Source organism: Vombatus ursinus, unplaced genomic scaffold, assembly GCF_900497805.2.
Source record: "Vombatus ursinus unplaced genomic scaffold, bare-nosed wombat genome assembly UNPS02014799.1, whole genome shotgun sequence".
NCBI lineage: Eukaryota > Metazoa > Chordata > Mammalia > Diprotodontia > Vombatidae > Vombatus > Vombatus ursinus.
Window position 1 is genome coordinate 53,905,229 of NW_020954577.1, and position 25,636 is coordinate 53,930,864.

Sequence of the window (25,636 nt, forward strand, 5' to 3'; positions counted from 1 at the left end):
TGTGTGTGTGTCTCACTGTGTGTGTGTCACTGTGTGTGTCTGTGTGTCACTGTGTGTGTGTCTGTGTGTGTCTGTGTGTGTCTCACTGTGTGTGTGTGTCACTGTGTGTGTCTTACTGTGTGTGTGTCTCACTGTGTGTGTGTGTGTCTGTGTGTCTCCAAATACACGTATGTGAGAGAAAAGGAGGAAGGGAGGGGAAACAAGGGCAAATGAGGGAAAGGGAAAGGAGTATAATAATGAGCCCCATCTCCTATATGTTTCAAGTAATATTGATTTTCTGGCTGCAAGGTGAGAGGGAGACAAAAGGGGGAAAGTGAATATAGGAGCTGGAGTCAAAGGACCCGAGTTCAAATCTTGCAGTTGTTTCTGACTGCAATCTTGGGCCCGTCCTCCCACTTACTAATATTTGTGGGGCTCATGTCTCTGAGCCTTAATTCTCTCCTCTGTAAAATGAACAAGTTGGACCAGATGACCCTGAAGGTTCCTCCACCTCTAAACCTATGAGGTCTCTTGGCCCCATAAGGGGAGATAAATTCTAAAGTTCCTTCCAGCCCCACATTTAGGCTTTCCTTGATCTGAGGCCTAGAACGTCCATCCCCCCTGGCCCACTGGGGAGAATGCTCGAGGGAAGGCTTGGTGCTCATGTGAGCCATTGGGCAGGAGAGCAGAAGGGCCCTCTGGGAAATCACTCCCTCTGGCTTGAGGTCTTTTCCCTTTCCTCTGACTCCTTACATAAACCAATGAACGGGGCTATCTAGACATCTGACTTCTCAGTCAGAATTCTGGTAGAGTGTCCCAGGATCTACCCCTAAAATGTCTTTAAAAATAATTTAGACTTCCCACATTTTCACCTCTTCCAGCATCTCAGATGCAGAGGAGAGCTTGAAGCTGTTTTGGTCTCTGGGCCAGGCATGGCATGGCTTTGGGGATTATTGGTGTCATGAAATTGAAATCCCAGTGTAAAACTCAAATGGTTGTGTCAGACCCAGACCCAGACAAGTTGACTCAAATCTAGAATATTTGAGGAATACAAGGATACTCACTTCCCTCGTTTAACTGTGTTCCTCCCCAGCAGCGGATCCAGGACCGGATCGATTGTTTCATCCAGGTTTTCAATGAGCGTGACATCTCCAAAAGCCAAAGCATTTTCAATGGCATTCAAAAACCTGAGGATTCAGCAAGAATTGAAACTATGGACTGGGAGGGTTCAAACTTAAAAATAAGTGAAAAACTTGGCCTACCATCCATCCTGCATCAAAGGAGAGGCATTTATAATGTGGTAACATCTATAACAAACTGAGAAAAAGCTATACTTTAATTTTAAGAGACCTTGCTATGGGTACAGGTATGCCCCCCACTCAGACAGACTGTCATTGTTCTAACATCTGGTAGACTGTCTTTAAGAGTGGTTACCACCCCCAAAGTCATCTTCCTGTGGCCAAGCTGGTGCTACATCTCTCTGCGCTGAGCTAGGCCACCACTCTATTGCCAGGCCCCCATTTGAAGCCCTTTAAACTTGCCTGGCCCTGGTAGACCCAATGTGGCACCACACTATGGTGGGGAATACAAAATTGTGCCATGCTGGCCTTATAATTTTTAACTAAATTTTATTTTTCAATGAACAAGCATTTATTTCTTCTCCCCCTCTCTCCACCTAAAGGGAGGGAAAGAGAAAAGGAAATCTTCATAACAGATTTTCATAATCAAGCAAAACAAATCCTCACATTGACCATAGCCAAACGTGTGTTTCATTCTTCATGCTAAATATTTAGGCAAACATTATTGGAAACACTCAAGGCAGACTCCATTTATAAACGGTTAATGTAGACAGACTTCGGTTCTAGAGCTGAAAGTATTTTCAGAAATCCATTGGTGCTTATTATAGAGATAGCGCTGTGGTGACATCAGCATTTCAGGCACTTGCCACGTGTCAGTGGGCTCCCTCTCACCACCGCCCAGGTGGAAACCCCACTCTGTCTTAGCAGATCATCTCCAAGAACTGCTAAGACAGAAAAAGGCATCAATCTGAAGTTGGCTCTGAACTTAGCCGGGATGGACCTTGAATTTTTTTAGGAGATAATTTAAATTAAGACACATTTTAATGGAGTAAAGGAGTCAATATAGCAACAAAAAATTTAATCAAAAGGAGAAATTAGATTAAGAAGGATAGGCTAGCAGAGCCTTTTGCCTTGGTCCTGCGGGAGCCAGAATACTAAAGGTCAAGATTAGATAGATGGGAGGCATCGAAGGCTCCTTCAAGCTTGGTGGTCCCACAAGCTGGTTCTTTAAATAAAATGTTTATTGGTACCTTTGGATTTTGCACCACTTCCATTTAGCTCGGGCCAGGATGATCACCGGTACCATATTGGAAGCCCTTCCAGCTTATGTAGACAGCCAGCCTCAAAGGCAGGAAGCCTCGAGTTCAGAGGCATACCTTTGGGACTCTGCTATTCTCCAGGTCCAGTCTTTACCTCTATCCTTATCCAGCATGGCAGGACCTGCCAGAGCTTGTGCTCTGCTGGGAGCCCAGGGGCACCTCAGGGCCAGAATCAGGCCATCCTACAGATAAGATCTAGATCTTGATGTCTGGCACAGGAGAGGCAATGTGCCATAGCAGAAAGAAGACTGGCCTCCGTATCAAAAGACCTGGTCCAAGCCGCTTCTGTGACACACAGTGGCTAAGTGACCTTGGATAAATCACTTAACCTCTCAATGCTATAGGGAACTCGAAATGGTAGCCCAGGTGCTCACCTGCATCAGTGTAGCGACTTTCCTCACTGGGAGTTCTCTATACCCCCAAGTCATAGGACTAGACCAAAACATCCCCGCCACTTGGCTCCAATGTACTATGTGCAAGTCTAGTACTGATCTGAAGAAAGACCACCATGCTGCATCTTCCTGGCCCGGGTCCGAGAAGACCCGTGTACTCCTTGCTCCAACATCAACCCCACTTCACTGTCAGGGGACTGAAAGTGAGAAGCTCAACATGAACTACCTTCCCAAGCACACAAGGATAAGGCTCACCTGGGACCTCACTGATGTAACGAACTCCCTCGACCCTCGCAGGTCAGGTGATCGCTGCAACTTGTTGGCTTATTAAATTGTCGAATGGATGCTATCCTAGGTCTGTGAATGTATTGGAAAAGCATATCTTACTGAACTATGTGGAATGATTATAATGGGTGTAATAAATCTATTAGATACATGTGTGTACAGTTTTCCATATACATGTACCTCCATGTGTATATATTCATACATACATGTATACATATACACATGCATACACACACAGAGAGTTGCCTAGAGCTCTGTGAGGCTGTGACTTGTCCAAGGTCACACAGCCAGCGTGTGTTAGAAGCAGGTCTTGAACCCAGGTCCTCATAGCTCCAAGGCCAGTTCTTTGTCCACATTGCCAAAAGAAGGCTCATTTATACATGGGATGCTGCTCTATTTCAAAGCTGTCATTGGCTCTAACACACAGCGAGTCTCTAGAAGCAAGGGGGAGCCCCGCTCAAGGCGCACATGCAGGCAGCGTGGGTTTCCAAGTTCACATACCCTTTCTGGCCCAGACGGAGGATTCTAAGGTCAGCCCCGTATTTCTTCTTGATCCATTTAATCCCCTGCTGCTGTGGATCTATCATCAGGGGCCAGCGTTCGGCATGAGTGAGGATGGTGGCGTTTTCAGTGGACATCCGATCACTGGGCAGCCCCTCATTGTTCCAAGCGGCCACGGTGGCATCATCAGTCAACATGGTGATCAGGTCCAGGCCCGCTGTTATGGGGATGGGAACCTTGAAAAGCAGAGTCACTTGTAATGAGTTGTCCAGGTTGTAGCATTAGAAAACAAGGCTTATAGCTGCAATGAGCCAAGAAACCCAAGCCAAGAGAGCGTTACCATAGGAGAAGGAAAGTCTGTTCATCCTGTGGACCACTGAGCACAATGGAGTTGTAGCTAGGATAAGGCAATCAGGCCTTTGCCTGGTGGCATAACATTATGGGGCACAACCAGTACCTGCTCTCCAGTAGTGTAGAAACAACAGAGCTTAGCATTTGGCAGCAAGAGTGGTCAGTTAAAATTAGAAGCTACCAGATGCCAGCCCTTGCCTGTCCCCATCTCCTCTCCCTTCTCGCTTACTATGTAGTGACCTCCTTGGCAGCAGCCTTGTACTGGTATATAGGGGCTCCATTTCCCGCTCCCCACCCCCCATTCTCTGCCCAGGCCAAGGGCTGGTACGTGCTTCAAATTCAAAAATTCCAAATTGTGACTCCAACCTATCCAGAAGTCCAATGTAAGTCCAATAAGCTCTTACCCCAGGCCTACGTCAGCAGTTAACACAACTGAATGGTGTGACCTGGGATAACAGCTGCTCCTTATGTGGTACTGGGACATCACCATCATCATCATCTTCATCATCATCATCATTACACTTACCACCATCACCATCATCATCATCATCTTCATCACTGTCATCATTACCACTACCACCACCACCATCATCGTCTTCATCACCATCATCATTACCACCACCATCATCATCGTCTTCAACACCATCATCATTATCCTTACCACCATCATCATCATCTTCATCACTGTCATCATTACCACCACCACCACCACCATCATCGTCTTCATCACCATCATCATTACCACCACCATCATCATCATCTTCATCACCATCATCATTACCACCACCACCACCATCATCATCGTCTTCATCACCATCATCATTACTCTTACCATCACCATCATCATCATCGTCTTCATCACCATCATCATTACCACCACCACCACCATCATCGTCTTCATCACCATCATCATCATCATCACCACTATCATCATCACTATCACCATCATCATCCTTGTGCATTGTTTGAATTCATCACAGCTGTAGACTTAGGGATGGAAAAGACCTCAGAGGCCATCTAGTCCAATCCCTCATTTGGTAAATGGGGAAACTGAGGCTCAAAGTATGTATGTGTGTATATAATCAAAGGACAGCTAGCATTTATATAATGCTGTAAGATTTGAAAAGCCCTTTACAAACATTATGTCCTTTTTTCCCTCACAACAACCCTAGGTTACAGGTACTATTATTATCCCCATTTTAATATAGGGAAACTGAGGCAGAGAGTTTAAGTGACTTGCCCAGGGCCACATAGCTAGTAAGTGTCTGGGGCTGTGAGAAGAGGGATTTGCCTGTCTTTGCTCAGCCCCAGACGACATAGTAACTTTCAAAGTGGAAGGTTTAGGCTGGTTGTAAGGAAAAAAATCTGAACAGTGAGACTATCCAAAATGCATGCTGCCTCGTGGAATAGTGAGCTCCCGTCACTGGAGGTGTTCAGACAAAGCTTAGCTGTCTATACGGGCCGCACGCCGGCCTTCTGCCAGTCGTGCGCCAGTACCCACTTCTCTTAAAAGAAGAGCACTGCCAGAGTCTTACCCATGCCTGGGTCCTCGGTCCTCAGCTGGATCACCACACAGAGACAAGCCATCGGAAGGCACCAACACCAGAGTTTTATTCAGAGGCCAACACAGCAAACCATCATAGCAAGCCCAAGCAGCAAGGCCAGAGCAACAGGCAGGAGCCAGGGGAGCGTGCACGCACGTGTGTGTTCTGACCACGCTTGCTCCTAAGTACCTACTTAGCCCCTCCTCCCCAGCCCGCTACTAGCCAATGATTGTAGGGTAAGATACCGGAAGGGGCTGTCTGAGTTTAGCACACCAAGGGGGAGGGAGTGACGTAGGAGGCTAGGATTGGATACAGGAAGGAGGCATCTGGGATTGACGCATAGACAAGAGTACGTGACCTAGGAAGTCAGACTCAGGAGGGGACTGGGTCAGTGCTGCACAAAGTCAGGAAGGTCACAAGAGGCATCTGGGGATGACGTTGCATATAGGGAGGGGACTAAGCAGAGGGAACTCAGTCCTCTGCCATCCCACTCCCACGTGGCACCGCCCCTTGCCTCAGGAGCTCAGGCTCGGCTACTTCCTTGAACCCAGCTTATCTCATAGCACTGCCCAATTGCCTCATGGCTTCTCCGTATCCAGCCCATCCCAGTACACATGACTCTGTCTACCACCGTCCCTGCCTCGACTTCCAAAATACCCAGATCTTACCTTACCCATGCCACAGTACCCAACTGGCAGCTGCCAACATCAGACAGTCCCTCACAGCTGTCTACTGGTTGAGGGGGATCCTTGTTCAAATACAGGTTAGATTGGAGTTTCCCTGAGGACCCTTCCAACAGAGATGTGATTCTGGCTTACTTCTCTTTGAGCAGACAGACAAGAGTAGGGCATGGAGAGGAGAAATAGAGGAAACATAGAGGGGCTGCTACATGGTCCAGTCTGGTTAGGATTCTTTTCATGTGTGTAAAATCCTCCAGACTCAATATTGTATGAAACAGGTCTCTAGGGCCACTGAGAATGTTTTCAACCAGGTTCATAACCACCGGGCAGGAAATCAGAAGTGATGAGGGTCACAATGATTCACATGGACAGATAGGATGGACCCACTGGTAGGAGTAGAGGATTTGGAGCTTTCTCTCTGGAAGTGTTACCTGGGAAGGGAAACCCCTTCTCCTACTTGGCTGACACACTTACTTTAAGCATTAAAGTGAAATTGAACTCATGTATAGAAAAAAAAGTCTGTTATCTCCATTTAAGGGCAAAACTCAAACATCCTAAGTTAGAGGTGTCAAACATACAGCCCAGTGATGCAGCAACACTCTCAAATTAGATGAAAATAGAGCTGGGAAATATTTGACAAAATAAATAAAAATGCACTAGAACATAGATAATGTTAATATATGGCTTTCAAAGTCAATATGTAGCCTGCAGGGATTTTTATGTACAATTTAGTGGTCACCATTTCTAACTAACCTAAGCCATCATCTTTTAAAAAAATGTATTGCCATATTCTGCTTTTTACCAACCACATTTCTTTATATTCCCTCCCAAATCATCATCTTTAAGGCTTCAATCTCATTCATGGTAACAATGTTTCATGAAATTTGTTGCTGAATCTCCACATCTGGTACAGAACAACCATAAAGAAAGTAGATGACCATGAGAAGGGAAAAGGATGGTGGCATACAGATGTAACAGAAGATTGCCATGATGTAAGAAAGGACAAGTACGTGGAATTCCAAGAAACATGAGAAGAGATGTATTAATTGATGTAGAGCAAAGGAAGCCAACCCAGGACAACCACAACCATGATGGCCACGGTCATGGAAATGAAATGGACATCAGAAAGAAACCAAAGAATTTCTGTGCATTCCTAATGCTTAGCACAGTGCCTAGCTCACATAGTAAGTGCTTAATAAATGTTTGCTGGTTGATTGATGAGTAATTGTAATGACTAATCTTGGTTCCATAGAACAGTTAGTAGAATATACTGCCCTGAACCAGCTGGGGGTGCCGCAGTGCACAGAACCCCGAGTCTGGACTTCAGAAGAAGTGAGCTGAAACCTGGTGTCAGACACTCAGGAGCTGTATGACCCTAGGCAAGTCACTCAACTTCTATTTGCCTCAGTTTCCTCAACTGTAAAACAAGGATAGTAACAGTATCTACCTCCCATGGCTGTTGTGAGGATCAAATGAGATAATATTTGTAAAGTGCTTAGCATAGTGCCTGATATACAGTAAGCCCCATATAAATGCTTATTTTCTTTCCTTCTCCCTTCTCCTTCCTCTTAGTAAAATGGAAGGGGACTACGGGGACAGTATATACTGTCAGACGCGGTTCCTGTAGACATTGTTTTTATTTAGCTGTTTTTCTTTAGCACACGGGGAGGGTGGAAAGGGAGGTCCCCAGTGGTGGGGGAGGGTGAATCTACCCCCAGAAGCTGCTGTGATGTACTAATGTGAAAGACAACAAACCAACAAGCATTTACTGACGTCATGTGCCCAGCATTGTGTTATGTGCTGAGGGTAAAAGGAAAAAAGGAGACTGCCCTGCCCTCAGGGAGCTTGTATCCTAATAGGAGTGATGTTGGAAAATATGCACCAAAATAGAAAGAAAGAATTCATCTGGAAGGTTTCTGGTTTTGTTTTTAAGTTAGTACTAAGTCATTTCCTATTTGTGCTATAACAGCAAGGCTGTAACTTCACCTCGCTATCTCAGCGTTCTGGGGGGACACATCAATTCATCATTTCCAAGTTTTAAAAGGTGGCTTTTTTCCCTCATAAGCCTAATAAGCTGAAATAAGCATGAACTTCCGACTTCAGAGGGTCTGATGTCCTACCGACATCAGAAAAATATGGGCAACCTGGCTTGAAAACGATGAGACGGTTTCCTAGTTCTCTGAATGGTAAAGCATCATTGAAATTGGTGGGTGATGGGTGGCATTCCATGTAAAGCCATCTTCAGAGAAGCATGTCACCCATGACAAAGAGAAGGACATCAAAGGGAAAACTCAGAGATTAAGCTTCAGAACCATGGAGAGCGCATCCTTGCTCTCCCTCTCCACAACATGACTGGACATTTTTCATGTTGGGAAGGAAAACATTCATCACCTGGGTGCCAGACTGAGAACCTCAGCCTGTTGAAAGAATGAGCTTGAGAACCATTGGGTATTTAGAGGACTGACTTTGCCACAGAATCTCCATTGCCTCATCACCTCCTGTTGGGCCAAGGGGCCCTATGCTTGGAATCAACTCTCCTTCCCTCTGCCTCTCCCAGTCCTTCCTTTGAGCTCACCTCAGGCACCTCCTCTTCCATGAAGCCCTCCTGGCCTCTCCCAGATGTTGTCTTACTCTGCACCTTTTCCAAAGTGCTTTGTGCAGATTTTTTTTGGTCTCTGCATACTCTACCTTGTACTTAAATGACCTATCTGTAAACATTTTAGATTTTAGACTTGATTCTCCTTGAAGGCAGGAACCGAATCATTTTTTTTCCACCTTTGCATCCATCTCTAGCATGTCATACAGTGCCTGGGACAGAGGAAGAGCTTAAAAACGTTTGGATTAAAATCAAGCATGTACCCTATGCCATTTTTTAAAGTATGTGATAATAATAAGAGCTAATATTTATGTGGCACTTTAAGGTTGGCAAAACATTTTATGACTTGGCCATACATTTCTTTCATGCCGTCGTAGTATGATTTTTGTTCCTGGCCCATTGTGGGTGATGTGCTATGGGCTAATTTACACCTACCATGCATTTCTCCACTGACCCTGAGTAATTCCTCAGGATGCTAGCCTTATAGCGGCATCAGATTATTGGTGCATAAAAGAGAGGCCTCTGTTTCAGCAAGAAGACTGGGGTCACTAAAATACTTCCCCCATCCCAGAGGGAGTCCAGCTTCCTTTCCTCTCCCTGCTCAATTCTGAGCCTGGCTCACCATCCACCAGCAGCACCTTTCCAGGGCACATCTACAACTCTGATCAACAGGCATGATATATCTTCTTGGTTTGTCCCATGTGGATGAGTAAGCTTTAATATCCTGAGGGCCTGTGGCTCTCACTGAGGTGCTTGTGCCAGGTTTGGGGCTTGCAATCAGCACAATGTCATCTGCAGGTGGGAGCACCTGAAGTACTTTACCATCCATTGCGAACCTTGCTTTCATTTGAGTTTTGAGGTGGATTCCTTCCATGACAACAGCGATCACCTCCCGTGAGCATCCGTCTCCCTGTTTCACGTTTTGCTTCATACTAATAACATCATTCAACAATTTTATCACATGGAAATATCTCGGTGTTTAAGATGTATTTTTTGAAATTCAGATATTCCATTGGCTTTGTGATCTCATCAACAGGGAGGTCCCCTCCAGTGATGCCAACTGCAAGACATCCCTGCCTGTCTACCCTATGTTCTCCTTCCATGTCCGCCAGTTAACTGACCATAAAGAGCCAATCTAACATGCTGGGGGCTTCCTTCACTTCTCCCAACACCGTGGTGCTGAATTTAAGCATAGAGAGCAATTCTCTATCACCTGCCATTATTGAGTGATAAAGACTCTGACACAAATTATATAATGCGGCGGTCCTAAAGCGTGGTTTCACTGGGGGTGAGGGGATAGTGGGGGAGTCTCTGTAGCTGTTCCTGGTAGGCTCATTCTTGCATTCTGTGTGAGGGGCCAGATTACATGCATGCAGGCACATGTTCATGTATGTTCAGCCATGTAGTGACATTCTTAGTATGTAGATGACCGTTGTGTCAAGCATGTTCCAGGTTTCATTTAGTAGACACCATCATTGACCTCATGTGGAAGCACTTAGCTTTTCTATAAATCAATAAGCATTCATTCATTTTCTCTATCATCGTTCATCTTCTTCATATTTCACCCCAAGGTTCTGGCCTGTTCAGGACATCCCAGATTCTGACGTGGTCTTCCACACCTTCTAAATTTTGTCACCCACAAATCTGATCATCGGCCCCCCTCCTCATTTTATTAGGGAAGACTATAAGGCCAGAGGAGGTGAGAGGCAGTTGCTCCAAGGCAGGAGTGAAGAAGCGTGTTAACAGAAAGACAACATAATGTGGAATAGGCGTTGACTGACAGAAGCCGCCGAACCATCTCAGCAACGCAGAAAAAGTCAGCGGAGGGACTCTGGATGATGACTGAGGACACAGAGAAGGGGAGGAAGCGGGGAGAGGCCACAAAAGATACAGGCACCAGGAGAGTGGGCTTGAAGAGAATTAAATCAAAGAGAAAAGTGAAGAGATCATTCCTGGCTTTACATTTCTGATTCTGCTGCAATAACTTGCATTATCAGCGCTCAAAAAAGCAGCGCAAACCGCCGAGTCAACTCAGAGATTCATGACGTGGAAATAATAAAAGTGACTGAGATAAATGCCATCATGCAGGAAGGCTTGTTACTTCATATCACAATTTTATTTCTTAAAGAACGCAGTCCGAATTTTTACATACTACCCCCTTCCCCTGCCAATTTTAGTGCCCTGGGTCAAAGGTCCAGTTATCTTGTCCTAGTTATGCCTCTCCTGATTTCCCAGAGTCAGCAACACGCCATTTACAACTGCATCTCTAGAGAAGTTATGTGGAACAATAGAAAAGCATTCTGGATCTTGGTCTAGCAGAAAGGGCAAAGGGCCTGTGTTCAAATCCCCACTCTGCCACTTAGGACTTTGGGCAAGTCAGGTCACTTCTCTTGGATTTCATTTCTTCATCTATAGAATGAAGGGCTGGGTTTCATTATCTCTAAGGTCCCTTAGCTAGGGGGCGCCAAAATGCACAGAGCGCAGGGCCTAAAGGGGCACAGGAAGACTCATCTTCGTGAGTTCGAATCTGACCTCAGAAATGTACTAGTGTGACTCTGAGGCAAATCAGTATTTGCCTCAGTTTCCTCATCTGTAAAATGAAAGGACTGGGTTCCATTATCTCTAAGGTCCCTTTTAGCTCCAAATGCCAGATACCCGATCTCCTAGAATATGGCAGACCTGTGCATAGCCTGCCCTCAGACCCGTACAATCCTTGAGCCACATGCAGCTCGTTTAGCCAGTCTTTCTTTCTTTAAAAAAAAAATTTTATTTATTTTGTTAAATATTTCCCAATGAAATTAAATTTTTTTTGACATTAACTTTGTGAAATTTTGAGTTCCAAATTCTCCCCCTTCCTTCCATCCCTCCCATATCCCTGAGAAGGCAAGTCAAATGATATCGATCACACGTAGAGTCACGCAAAATCTGCCATTCTGTGTTTGGTTTTTTAAAGGCAATTGGGGTTAAGTGACTTGCCCAGGGTCACACAGCTAGTAAGTGTCAAGTTAAAATCTGCCATTCTGAGCCTCAGTTTCCTCAAATGTAAAATGGGAATAATAATGCCAACAGTCCCAACCTTGCAGGGTTCTTGAGAGGACAGCACTTTATCAACTCCAAGGCACTAATACAAGTCAATTACAATACCTCTACGTCTCATGAAATTTCCCCTATGTATTACTTTTTCCCTCTTGAAACCTTGGACCTCAGTGCAAGAAAGCATGCCAGGTGTTGATGAAGGTAACTACCATGTGCCCCAAGTGGTCTTTTCTCCAGGCTAATGATGCCTAATTGCTCTAAATAATCCTTGCGTGGCACAGCTCAGAGGCTGATTGCCCTCCTTTGGACAATCTCCAGTTTACAAGTATCCTTCTTAAACTGTGGTGCCCAGAACTGAACACAACGTTCCCAGTGAGGTCTGACCAGGGCGGGGGACAGCGGGATGATCGCCCCTTTATTCCCACAAGCTCTGCCCCTCTGAATTCAGCCCAATATCTCACTGCTTGTTTTGACCACCATCTCATGCAGCTGACTCATACTGAGCCTGAATTCCCCTAAAACCATGGTGCGGTACCAATGCTGGGGGCCTGGGATTCCTCAGCCCAGTTTAGATGGTAGAGCCTTTGCAGAGGTTGGAGCTCCCACTCAACGTGTCCGCTTTGCCCCATGACAACGATGCTCAGTGTACCTTTTGTGACTTCAGGAAAGGAATCCACTTGCATTCGACCAGCTCCCGTCGGTAAGGTTTTGTGAAGTACCCAGCGTAGGACACGAAGGCCGCGGTCAGGAGGACATCTCCACAGAGCGTCTTCTCTTGGGCCTCAAAGGAGGTGACGGACTGACCCCAGCGGATCTTCTCAGACTGAGAGATGGGATAGAAGCTGATCAGATTCTGACCCTGAATCCCCCCTTCCCCAGGCCCGCTTCTTTGGCTGCTGCCTTTCAGCCAGCCCTGTGTAGTATTTCAGTCCTTTCTGTCTCTGAAAAGCGGTATCTCTTGTTAACGACCCTCCTCTACCGGGCTTTCCAAGGCCAAAATCCCCTTCCCCTTTCATTTTCCGTCATTCCCCTCTCAATAGCTTCCCCGTTCATAAAGGGACCCAGGGCTCTGACGGAGGCTGCAGGCAAGATACCCTGGCCTCTCCTCCAGTGGGCCACCACGTTATGTTTGGCAAATGATTACGAGACTTTCACCGGGGGCTGAGTTCAGGAGACGGAAAATGAGAAAGTGCAACGTAGTGGCAAGCATGCTGGCCTCGGGGTCAGGGGACCTGGGTTCAGATTCTGGCTCTGAGACTTCCATGAGCAATTCCCTTCCCCTTTCTAGGGCTCCGCTTTGTCATCTGCATGATGGGTTGGACTAGACGACCTCATAGGCCCCTTTCCAGATCTAAGCTTTGTTTGGGCGACAAGCAAAAGGAACATGGAGTCCTGATTCAAGGGGACAAATCTGACCTCTGAGGTAGCACTGAGAGCTGGCGAGATGACAGCTATAACTAAAATAGTCCTCTACGTGGGCATAGCGTATTAAAAAAAAGGTATAGGTAAAGGTGCAAGGTGGGGAACGACATTGTGTGTTAAGAAGCTATACTTGGGGGGGGCAGCTAGGTGGCACAGTGGATAGAGCGCGGCCCTAGAGTCAGGAGGATCTGAGTTCAAATCCGGCCTCAGACACTTATTAGCTGTATGACCCTGGGCAAGTCACTTAACCCCATTGCCTAGCCAAAAAAAAAAAAAAATGTATAATTAGATGAGAAAGTCTCTGAATGAGAGTGGAGGGTACTTGGAGGGAGAAATGCACAAGAGTGACCCAGGGGTCTGTACTGGGCCCTTCGCTGTTGAGTGATTTTATCAGTGACTCAGATAAAATGATACTATGGTGATCAAATCTGCTGAGGACAAAAACTGCGAGAGAGAGCTAACCCTGTGGATGACAGAAGCAGGATCCCAAGGGATCTTGCCACACAAGAAGATTGGATTTGGATAAATTTAATAAGATGAAATTCAACAGGGAATCAATCTAGAGTCTTACATATGGGTACAAAAATCAACTTTGAGGTGTAAAGGAGGAGGGACACAGCTAGATGGAATTTTTCTTCTAAAAAAGTTATGGAGGTTTTAGGGGAATTCAGGCTCAGTATGAGTCAGCTGCATGAGATGGTGGTCAAAACAAGCAGTGAGATATTGGGCTGAATTCAGACGGGCAGAGCTTGTGGGAATAAAGGGGCAATCATCCCGCTGTCCCCTGCCCTGGTCAGACCTCACTGGGAATGTTGTGTTCAGTTCTGGGCACCACAGTTTAAGAAGGATACTTGTAAACTGGAGATTGTCCAAAGGAGGGCAATCAGCCTCTGAGCTGTGCCACGCAAGGATTATTTAGAGCAACTAGGCATCATTAGCCTGGAGAAAAGACCACTTGGGGCACATGGTAGTTACCTTCAAGTATTTGAAGGGCTGTCCCGTGGAAGAGGGGACAGATTTATTTTGTTTGCCCCCAGAGGGCAGAATAAGGAACAGTTGGTGGAAGTTACAAAGAGGTAAACTGAGGCTCAAGGTTAAGGAAAAAAAAACATCCTAATAATAACTCTTCCAAAGTGTGAGTTCCGCCTCCTTGAGGGTCTGTGACCAGAGGCTGGACAATCCTTTGTTAATCACTCGGGGATTCCTTTCATCTATAGGTCAGACTAGATGACCCCTTCAGCTCCCCATACTCTGTGATTCTTTGATGATATGAGATATGATATGTGAGTGCATACTCTATCCAGCTCCAGAGGAGCAGTTTAGTGGTCTGGAGACTGGAACAGGCTTTGAGCCAGGAAGCCCCGAGACTGACCAGCTGCTGCCCATCTGCTAGCCTTCATTGCCTCAGGTCTGAAAGGGGGTGAGGATAGTTGTATACAGGATGGGGGGTGAGGGGGGGTCGAATGAACCAATGTAGGTGAAGATCTTAAAAGCACTAAATAAAAATACTAGCGACCATTATGATTTCTTTCTTCTTGTGTTTATGTTCAATAGACTAATATGACATTTTATATGGGTTTGTGTATGTTAGTGAACTTCCCATTATACATATGGGTTAACATATGTATATACATATGTAACATGCATATTGAATTATAATACAGATACTTCCTATTTATCCTGTATATAGCTGGCTTACTAGCTGCGTGACCCTAGACAAATCACTTAACTCTGCTGGCCTCAGTGTCCTCATCTGTAAAATGGGCCGGAGGAGAAAATGGCAAACTATTCTAGTACCTTTGCCAAGAAAATTCCAAATGGGGTCACAGAGAGTTAGACAACACTTAAACGACTTAGCCCATAGCTAGCTTTGTACATATTTGTTGGCAAGCTGCCTCCTCCATTAGATTGTAAGCTCCTTGAGGGCAGACACTGACTTTTGTCTCTTTCTACACTTAGTACAGTGTCTGGTACCCAGTAGGTGCCTAATAAATGTCCATTGATTGAGACAGAAATTAGTTGTGTTGTTACTTCACTATTCCTTCAGATTTAATGACTGAGAAATAATTGTCCAAGTGCATCACCCACAACAATGATTATGATAGTAATAATAGGCAATGATAGGCATAGTTAATTTAAAAAAAAAACACTGGCCTCTCAGAGCCAGGAAGACCTGGGTTCAAGTCCGACCTCTGTCCCATAGTTGCTATGTGACTCTAACCAAGTCACCTTACCTCTTAGTGCCCCAGGTGACCCCTTAAGACTCTAAGTTATAAAGAAGGTACCAATTTGCATTGGTAGAGGGAGTTTTCTTATCTGGGAGTTCCCTATATCAATGACCTCACAGGTCTAGTTCCTATATAATAATAATAATTGTTGTTGTCATTGTTACTAATGCCATGAGCTATTAGGGAAGGATGTCAGGTGTCTGTTGACTCACGGTCTTTTCCTGATGCCAAAAACTAACTGATCAGTTGGCGACAGCCATGACCTGATGGAGAAAGATGGTGCTCATGCCCCTACTGCCCTCCCAAGACTTCCTTTGCTCTTCCTGGGACTGGTGTTCTTAGTGAGCATTTAATGTCACCCAGTATGAAGCAACTGGCCACTAAGTCATCTTTGTTGTGCTTTACAAGGCAGCATAGAGAGTAGATTGACCCACTGGACTGAGAGTTGGGAAGACTCAGGTCTGAATCTTACCTTGAAAAAATCTGATTAGCCCATCACCATGAGGTTTGCCAATGATACGTGGATGGAGGTTTGGGTGGGGTAATCTAGCTTGTTGAACTTGGCGCCAATCCATCATTCACTAAATGCTATGTGCTAGGTGCTAGGGATACATATGCAGAGGTGGGATAATCCCTGTCCTCAGGGAGCTTACAATCTACTAAAACCTAAGGAATGTGTTTCTCTGGTGAGGTACTAGTATAGTTATTAACTATGTGACCTTGACCAAGTCATTTAGCATCTCTAGGCCTCGTTTACCCATATGTAAAATGGGACGCCTGGGTTAGAAAGTCTAATCCACCTCCAGCTTTCACCTTCCCAAAGATCTCATTTTCCATAAACTCATCAAAAATATTTAACAACAACTTGGGTTTGTGAAACTGTCCAATTCCTGTGACTTTGGGCAAGTCACTTAACCCCAAGTCACTTCACCTCTTAAAAAAAAAGTTTAAATGTTAAATGAAACTGTCCAATTCCACACGTATCTAGGCTGTTGAACTCTCACCACCTACAGGATACACTGGAAGCAGGGTTAGAATCAAAGTGTGAAGTTTTCTCAAGGGAAGCCCCTCCCTGCGCAGGACCAAATTCACACGTAATTTGCCACTGAAGAATTTCAGACATTGCAGAATTCATCGGCCCCTTTCTAAGTTGACTGGAGCTCAGCAGACAAGAAGCCATTAATTTGCAAGCCGGGTCTCTAGTTAGTGCATTCTCCGACTCTGTTGTCTTTGGTTGGTGAATGGTAAATAATAAAGGGCACCCACCTCATTCTCCAAAACAGCTTTAACTCTGAAGATTTACTCAACACAGAATGATGGTCCATTTCCATCTCCGATAATTCTGCAATCCCACCCAAGCCACATAAATCACCAGTGACTCTGGCTAACAAGGGTTTAGGAGTTGCAACATGAAGCGCGATAAATTTCCAGACAGTTAAAAATCACTATAATTTTATTCTAATGCATTATAGATTGCCTGTAATGTCATCCTGGCCAGGGTGACCCATTTCTAATTTTGAACAGCTGTTCAGCTCGGGAGTTAGTTAATGATTAAATATAAATTGCCTGATTTATTAGTCTGAATGTTTGAGCTTCCAGGTCAATGCTATATAGACAAAATCATCAGTCTTGATGCTTTTCAGAAGTTAACTGTCTCCTGCTCTAGTCAGAAAGAATTTATCCTCAAAGGAAAAGGTTTGGCATTCTCAATCAATCCTTTTAAATACCTCCCCCACCTTAGCACACATGCCACCCCACCCTTTCCTTCCCATGGAAAACCTCTAAGGAAAACCCTTGGAAGAGTCTGGATAGGCCTGGAGACGGCCAAGGGCCTCATTTTCTCTCAGTAACTCATTTGGCAACAGGCACCAACATTACAGGGGCACACCTTCCACCATGAGTCAAGGGAAATGCATTTTCCTTCCTTCCAGGTAGCCAGGAATGCAAGCCTGGAAGGACCGCTTGCTTGGTCCACTGGGTCAATAGTGGTCTATCTGCTCAGAGACCCACTTCCACAGAAAGTGGACCTGTAGTAGTAGGCGGTGAGTTTATCATCGACTCACCCAGAGAAATGTAAATGGGACAAGGTCTGGGGGAGCCCCCGGCCAGGTTTGGAAATGATGTGACCTAGAGCCTTCCTTGTGCAAAGGAGGCTGTGATCAAGGAAGGCCCAGATCAAAAGGGAGAATTTTCCTAAACAGTCTGATGACAGAATGCAAAGAGGGGTGGGGAGCTGCTGATCCCATTAAGGAGCTAGATTTATCACAAAATCAATACTTCTCTGTCAGACGTGGTGGCGTTTCTGGCATTACAGATAGGCCAGCGCCTCTGTCTGCAAATCTGGGGCTCTGCCCACTGCACCACACTATTAGGAAGCTTATTGTTTTCCTTATGCCACATCTAAAAGTACCCCTTTTAATTGTGCCCACTGGCGTCAAGCAGAATAATCTTAGTTCCTCTCTACAAGGCAATCTTTCAAATTCCTGAAGAGATCAATTTTCTTACTATAGGTTTCCTTATCAAATCTAAGTATCCCTAATTCTTTTAACCAATCATTGTGTGGTGTGGTCTTGAGGCCTTTTAGCATGCAGTTCATCAATGACCTCCCTACAAGGTGGGGACAGAACTGAACACAAGCCTTCAGATGGGCTCTGGCCCTCAGTATGCCCATACTGAGGCTGTCCATTGGTGGCTGCCCATCTCCCCCATCCTTTACATCACCTGTCTCTGGTCATCAAAGAATGGGAGAGTGGAATCAGCCATCTACTTTAATCCTGAGTCATCCCAGAATAGAAATCTTCAAAGAACACAGTAGGCAAATTAACTTAAATTTTATTATTAAAACCTAGTTCTTTGAAAGGAGCAGGAAAAATAACCCAAATAAATGTAGCACCCTCTAGGTAAATATAGCCGTAAAGTTAATAGGTCCAATAGGAAGGAGTCAGAGTTTCCATCAGGGAAAAATCACATTCAACCTATCCAAGTGATCTGCCTCACCTTGGCATGCTTGGTTGACTCCAGCAGTAACTGCGCATGGCAAAGAACGCTGGCTGAACCTCTTTTGATAGGACAGTTATCTTTGTAAAAAGGTAATAACTACAGCGTCCTCAGTTTCACCTCCTATCTTAGGGAAAACCCACTTTATTTTTATTTTTTTAATCATAATTTTGCAAAATGGAAAATTCACTGGAGATAATGCACCTTGAGCTGGCAGTCTCCATAGGCATGGATAAGAGAGGTGGATAAACAGTGATGCTGCCCTGACCTTGGGAATCATTCAGTCCCTCTGCTCATTAACAGGAGATTGCCCTGGCTGTCAGAGTGTATGGCTATGGCTGGATACTAACGCCCTCAATTACTTAGGGTAACTTTTCCCCTCTGGGGAGCCAAGAAACAGACATAGGACTATGGTTTGTGATCCGAGAGAGCCATTTCAGGGGTCATACTTTCTTTTCCTTTTTCTTGTTCTTGTCAAAAGTGTTAGTTATGTGGGGGTGTGGAAGACGAGGGGAACATGGAAAAAGAAATGGAATCCTTAGGCTTTGGTCCCCATTTTAGATGGAAAAGTCGACTTGCCTCGAGTTCCCTGACGAGCCTGTTGGCCAGCCCAATGGTCTTGTTGGTCTGGTTCACCTGGTCTTGGCAGCGGACCTTCTCAGCGATCGCCTTTTCGAAGGATGCCGTAAGACTGCTGAGATTGTCCCCTAGCTCCTACGGCACAGAATCCACGACGTGCCTTGGTAACAGTGGCCACATCCCAATCCTCTTGCAAGGCACGTCTCTGTCTTTTTAGATTCCAACTCAACTCTGCTTTTGGACCACCCCTCTGCGGTTGTCTCATCCTGGACTTTCCATGAAAGCCTCACTCTGCCAAGAGGGGGTTTCTCCTGCAGCCTCCATTTTGTGGTGGGGCCCGGGACAGCCAGCCTTTCTTCGCCCACTGACTCTGCCCCCAACTTTCCATACTTCAAAACCATTCCTCCCATGCCAAGTATCTTCACCTGCCTCTGAGAGCCCCACACTATCCCTTTCAGCTTCCTTTTGTATAAATGTGATGTAGTATTGAATGTTGCAGGAAACCTGAGTTTCTTAGTATGGAAGTAAGGGAAGAACATTCCAGACATGGGGCACTGTCTAGGCAAAGTCATGGTGGTGAGAGATGGAATGCTACAGAGAGGTGGTCAGTTTTGTATTATGTTCTCCAATTAGACACTAAAATGAATTGTTAAAAATCAGCAAAACCAGAGTAGGCATGGAGGTTCAAGGGCATAAGCCCCCTCTCTAGGATAACAGCCAACCCCTGGCTCTCCAATTTCCACCCGGGGGTTACCTGGTCTCTCAGGTATGGCTCTGGTATGACCCCGTCGGAAGAGGGGATGCCAGAGCTGGCGGGCCATCCTCACACCCCAGAGTGCTTCCGAGCCAGGCGTTCCCTCCCACACGAGACTTACCTTGAGCTTTCTCCGGATGGCCCCCAGCTTTTCCGTAGCTGCCTCCAGCTCCATGTTGGCTGCCGCAAGAGCCTGGCGCTTGGGCTCCACATCACAGTAGACCTGAGGGAAATCAGATCGAGAGAAGGTGCTCAGGACGAGCTTCCATGCCTCACCTCGCCACAGGCTCCCTGACAAGCCTGTCGGCAGGCCAATCGCCTCATTGGCGTGGCTGTACATTCTCCAGGTGAGAACCCTGCAGGTCATGCTGATGTAACTAAAGGTTGTGGGATGTCCAGCTCAGGAAGCCTTTGATGGACTCCAGGTTGGGTGGGATGCTTGTAAAAAGGGGTCATGTTATCTGAAGGCAGGGGAATGGATGCAATGAACTTCCAGGGTCCTGGATTATATAAATATAAGGTCGTAGATTTAGAGCAAGAACAGATGCTGGAGGCCATTAGGTCCTCCCTCTTCATTTTTCAGATGAGGAAACTGAGTCTGAGAAGCAAAGCCCCTGGGGTCACATAGAGTAATGGGCATAACTGCTATATTTTGAATACTGCCTACAAGTATACAAAACAAGCATAGGCAGTTAATCACATGCATTTATTAAGCGCCAGGCATTGGGGATGCAGGAAAGGGCAGAAACAGCCCCTGCCGGCGAGGATCTGAACATTCTAAAGACATAAATAGTGGCATACAAAATCCATACACAATCTATATCGCTGTGACCAGGAGAGAGTAGCACCATTTAGAAGGTAGTGTTTGAGCTGACTCCAGAAGAAAGCCAGGGATTCTAAGAGGCAGAGGTGAGGAGGGAGGGAGGGCATTCCAAGTATGGTGGACAGCCAGGGCAAAGGCATGGAAACTAGAGATGAAGTCACGCAAGGCACCATCACAGCTAGAGGGGAGTAATGTGGAAGAGAACTGGAAAGGTAGGGAGGAAGCAGGTTTACAAAGACCTTGAAATGTCAAACAGGCAAGTTTTGATTTAATCTTGGAGGAAATGGAGAGTCACCAGAGTTTACTGAGTGGGAAGTGGGGAAATAACATAGTTAGGAGGCTCTGAGGGGCTAAGAGAGTGACCAACCTACCTAGGGTCACTCAGAAATTAAGCAGCAGGGCTCAGATTTAATCGCAGGTCCTGACTCCACAGCCAGACCTTTCCCCACCGGGCCTCAGGGCTATTCAAAGATTAACCTCCATAAATGAGGGGGACTAGCCACTTGTTTCTTCGCTTGGTCAGGGCCTGCAGACAGGTGGGACCAGGGCATGCTCCATTTTGGACAAATGGCATTCACTCCATTGAGTATAAATGAGGCTAACTGCTGCGTTTGTCTCAATAGCATAGAAATATTTCTAATGTGAATGCAGACAATTCTCAGGTGTGATGCATATCATTAGTCGAAACCTCTATGAAATAGTGTCATATTAAAATAAGAAAAAATGCCCCCCCCAGCATTTTGAATGTCTAAACAATCCACTCAATCCAACCAGCATTTATTAAGCACCTACTGTGCACAGGATACTGTGGCAGGAGGTCGGGAAACAGGTCAAATTGAGAAACAGCCCTGCCTTGGAGAAGTGCCACGCCCCAGGCTCCGTTCTCTTTAGATATGTCCTTCTGCCCTCTTTCCCTTTCCCCCTCTCTTTCCACACAGGATGCTGATCTGGCTGAGCCCACCCCCACCCCTCCCTGAGTGCCGGCACGGCTACCTCATAGAACCTGACAATGTTGATGACCCAGGCACAGAGACCAGCGGCCGCGAAGGACTTGGTGCGGATCAGGTTTGGGTTGAATTCGGGGTCCTTCAAATACTGCTCATTAACCACTCTTAGACAGTTCTCCGGAATGTGCTCTTTGTCGTAGTTAATTAGCGCCTGCAAAAAGTCATCGACCTGCAAAGTGAAAAGACGCATTGCCATGAAGCCGCCACCACTGCCGAGAAAATGCCAAGATCAAAAGTTAAAATCGGCTTTTAGGCCGAAAATCATGAAAGCGAAATTGGCAAGCTGCGTTCCTCCTACTGTTTGGCTTTTTCAGGCTTTCCAGTGTGGAGTTAGCATTAGCAATGGACACTTTGAAAATCTCTTCTACCCCAGGGTAAAATATTCAGTCCCGACACAGGAGGCATTCCCATTTTGAAGAGAAGAAAAGAAAGACAGAAAAGAAAAATAATAATAATAAAAAAACCCTATTGCTTCACCTGCATTTGCAAAATTTTTCCAGAACAAGAAATCCATGTAATTTTCTCCTGCCTACACTTGGCAGCCCTCATAATTGTGCAAATAATTAGTAACTTTCCAACTGACGCTCATGGTGCCTTGAATATGCCGCCCAAACTCTGCAAAGAAATACTTTGTGGTTGTGGGGCATCAGACCTCCCTTGGGGCCTTCCTGTGGTGCACAGGTGACCCCACTTTCCTAAAGGGCAGGAAAGCAGAGGACAGCCTCCTGCCAAGCCAGAAAGACCTTGAGCATGAGCAGAATTCAAGGTCAGTCTCCATGTGTGTAGCACTTCAGGTTACCTTCTTTGATCTTTATAACAAGCTGGGAGGCGGGTGCTGGTTTTCTCCATTTTGCAGATGAGGAAACTGAAGACTGGAAGGAGTTAACTGACAGAGCCAGGCTAATCAATCTCTTTCACCCAACAACGTTTGAGATATTTCACAGTGACCACACCTTCCCTAGGGTAAACACGCCCAGTTCCTTCAAGAGATCCACACAGGGCAGCCCAACACCCTTTACTACCTTTGCTGCCCTCCTCTGGAGCTCCTTAGTGTCCACTCTTAGCTGTGATCCCCACAACTGAACACGGTACCCCAAATGGTTTGACCAGGGCAGAGGCCAGAGGAAGAGACCCCTACCTCATTCCTGAAGTGCTGCCACCCTAAACGGAGACAGCCTCAAGATGTCAACCTTGACATGAGCATGTGGTAGGATCCATTGAACAAAGACAAGAAGGCTTCTTCTTTTGACACAAGGTCCCCTTGACTACCCAGCTATGCTTCCTGTCATACTGAAAATCCGTGAAAAAAACAACATGGAGTCTGGTAAGGGGTCATTACCTTTCCCATAAAGACTTTGGCGGCTTTCCAACTCCGGTCTTTGGGCACCCGACCCCGCGGAGCCAGAAGGACCATTACGGCTGCGGTGACATTGGTGACTGCGATGGGTGGATTGGGAAAGGTTTTCAGCTCTGTGAGGTTCACCTAGGGAGCAAGCAGACACACTCAAGCAGAATCCACTCGATGTTATCAGGAGCTAGGTCAGTCTTGGGTATGAGAGGAAGCTGGTTAAATGTGTCTTTGGTAACTTCCTTTTTTCTTGTCTCCCCCTCCTTTGTTCACATGGAATGCTCCAGTTGAGCCACTTCTGGGCCTGGATCCCCAGGCTTCATCTCCTATGGTCTCTGGTCTCTACTTCCTTTCCCTATCCTCCATCAAACCTGACTTCTCTTGAGTCTCTCCTTCAAGGTCCTCCTCTGAGGCTTGCCTATGCTGGTTATTGATGGATCTGACACTTCCCAGGTTCCCTGTCTAGATTTTGACAGGGAGACATGATGTTTTTACTCAAAGGATTGCCTAGGATTGTATGGCTGTCAAGCATGGAGGGCAAGTTGGGGACGAATATTGTGAGGCAGGCATCAGCAGGCATAGATATGGTTGGTTACGGACCAAAGAAAAATGCAACATATTTCATGTGAGACAGAATTCTATCATATAACTATCATAACATATCTAGTAGCTGGACAGGTAGGGGGCATAATGGATAAAGGGTGGGCCTTGGAGAAAGGAAGACTGGGGTACATAGCCTACCTCTGAGGTGTGTGGGTTGCGTGACCTTAGGCAAGTCACTTAACCTTAAAGGCAACTCTCTAAGACTAGAGGTTATAGATAAGTTTGGACCAGCGTGGAGAGCTTTCATACTGAGAGTTCCCTCCAGGGACAAAGTCACAGTTCAAGACAAAGATAAAAACAAACAAAAACCAGAGCACACATCTTAGCATGAAAACTCTGAATCTCTGGCGGACAGTGACCTGTGGAAGGTGGGAGGCTGGGGCTCTGTGTGTGTGTTTGGGGGTGACACAGGTGCTTCAATGTTAATAGCACTGCTTTTAAAGCCAAGGACTTGCCACATACTAACTTGGACAGGTCACTTTGCCATTATTTATTTATTTATTTATTTTGGTGAGGTGATTGGGGTTAAGTGGCTAGCCCAGAGTCACATAGCTAGTGAGCGTTACATGTCTGAGGCCAGATTTGAACTCAGGTCCTCCTGACTCCAGGGCCGGTGCTCTATCCACTGTACCACCTAGCTGCCCCTACTGCTTTGCCATTCTTAAATCAGGTTTGTGCATCTTCCAAATAATAGGGTAAGACTAGGTGTCCCCTAAGGCCTCTTTCAGCTCTAAATCTATGATTTTCATTGATTTACCAGAGTCCAGTTATCCAAACTCCCACTTCCTTTCAGAATTACTTTTGAGGCAATTTACCAAGCTGAGAAACTGGTTGACATTTACCCTGTTCAGCGTAACCAGTGCATTTGTGGCCGCGACAAGGGCAGGCTCCGCTTTGGCCAGGTTGGCCTCACACTCTCTCTGTTTCTGGAATACTTCCGTCTGGATTGCAGCCACCTAAGCACACATACAAAACACACACACACACACACACACACATTAGCATCTTCTCATGAAAGGTACAGTTCTGAATGCAATTGTGAATTCAGACAAAATCCTATTTCATCTGTATTTTGAGCTAGTGGGCAATGTTGGGCACAGAACCTGGCTCACATAGCAGGTGCCAGTTTGGGGACAGCAGCTTGGTGCTGGTTGCCTTTCTGAAGGCAAAAGATTTTGGCTTGAAATGAGCTCTCACATTTGTCTGCTGTGTAATTCTGGGTAGGTCACTTCACTGACCTTTTGGTTTCCTTATTTGTAAAATAGATGTTGTCAAACTTAGATGCTGCTGAATTACTCTCACTCTGCTAAAGCTCATTTCAAAAGCCCTCTCCTCCAAGACATTGAGGATGACCCAGGTTGGTAATGACCTCCCCCTCCCAAGCTCTCAATTCATCTCATAACTCTCTGACTCATTCACCATGTCTTTCTATTTAGGACCTGAGTTCAGATTTGGCCTCAGTCACTTACTAGCTGTGTGACCCTGGGCAAGTCACTTAATCCTATTTGCCTCAGTTTCCTCACCTGCAAAATGAGCTGGAGAAGGAAATGACCAACCACTCCAGTATCTGACAAGAAAATCCCAAAGGGGGTCACAGAGTGTTGGACATGACTGAAGAAATTCAGTAACAATTATTTGTGGGTAGTCCTCCTACCAACTGGCAGAGCAGAGAAACTTAGCTAAGTCCTAGAGATTGGCCTCAGGCTCAGAGAGGCTAGGGCACTTGACCTGAGCCACACTTCAGAGATGGGATTGAACCCAGATCTTTTCGACTCCAACTCAACACACTAGGTCAGACTACCTTTCCTCCATATCATTGTGCATTATGGATTTAATAGTTGTCTTGTCATCTTATTAGATTAGATTGTAACCTCCTTGTGGGAAGGGATTGAGTCTTATGTATTATTTTAATTTAAATATTTAATGTAATATTATTTATTTGAATGTATTATCTTAAGTTGAGCTGTCTTGTCCTCCTACTAGATTATTAGCTCCTTGAAGGAAGGGCCTGGGTCCTACGTAAGTTTTGTACCATATCCCAGAAATTAGCACAGTGCTCTGCATATAGTAGGTGCTTAAGAAATATTTGATGAATTATTCACTTAAATTGCAT

The 25,636-nt window shown here is 45.7% G+C and overlaps 1 protein-coding gene across 2 annotated transcripts in view; it reads right to left on the reverse strand.

Moving 5' to 3' along the window:
- Positions 1 to 25,636, reverse strand: part of LOC114050436 (dynein heavy chain 11, axonemal-like) — a 315,578-nt gene that overhangs the window by 50,850 nt on the left and 239,092 nt on the right. For both annotated transcript variants that reach the window (XM_027872110.1, XM_027872109.1), the window contains exons 58-65: positions 24,366 to 24,479; positions 22,912 to 23,055; positions 21,559 to 21,741; positions 19,864 to 19,965; positions 18,989 to 19,123; positions 12,412 to 12,585; positions 3,556 to 3,791; positions 1,044 to 1,166 (exon numbers count right to left, since the gene is read on the reverse strand). In XM_027872110.1, the coding sequence (XP_027727911.1) occupies positions 1,044 to 1,166; positions 3,556 to 3,791; positions 12,412 to 12,585; positions 18,989 to 19,123; positions 19,864 to 19,965; positions 21,559 to 21,741; positions 22,912 to 23,055; positions 24,366 to 24,479 (1,211 nt within the window). The remainder of the gene's footprint in view (positions 1 to 1,043; positions 1,167 to 3,555; positions 3,792 to 12,411; positions 12,586 to 18,988; positions 19,124 to 19,863; positions 19,966 to 21,558; positions 21,742 to 22,911; positions 23,056 to 24,365; positions 24,480 to 25,636) is intronic.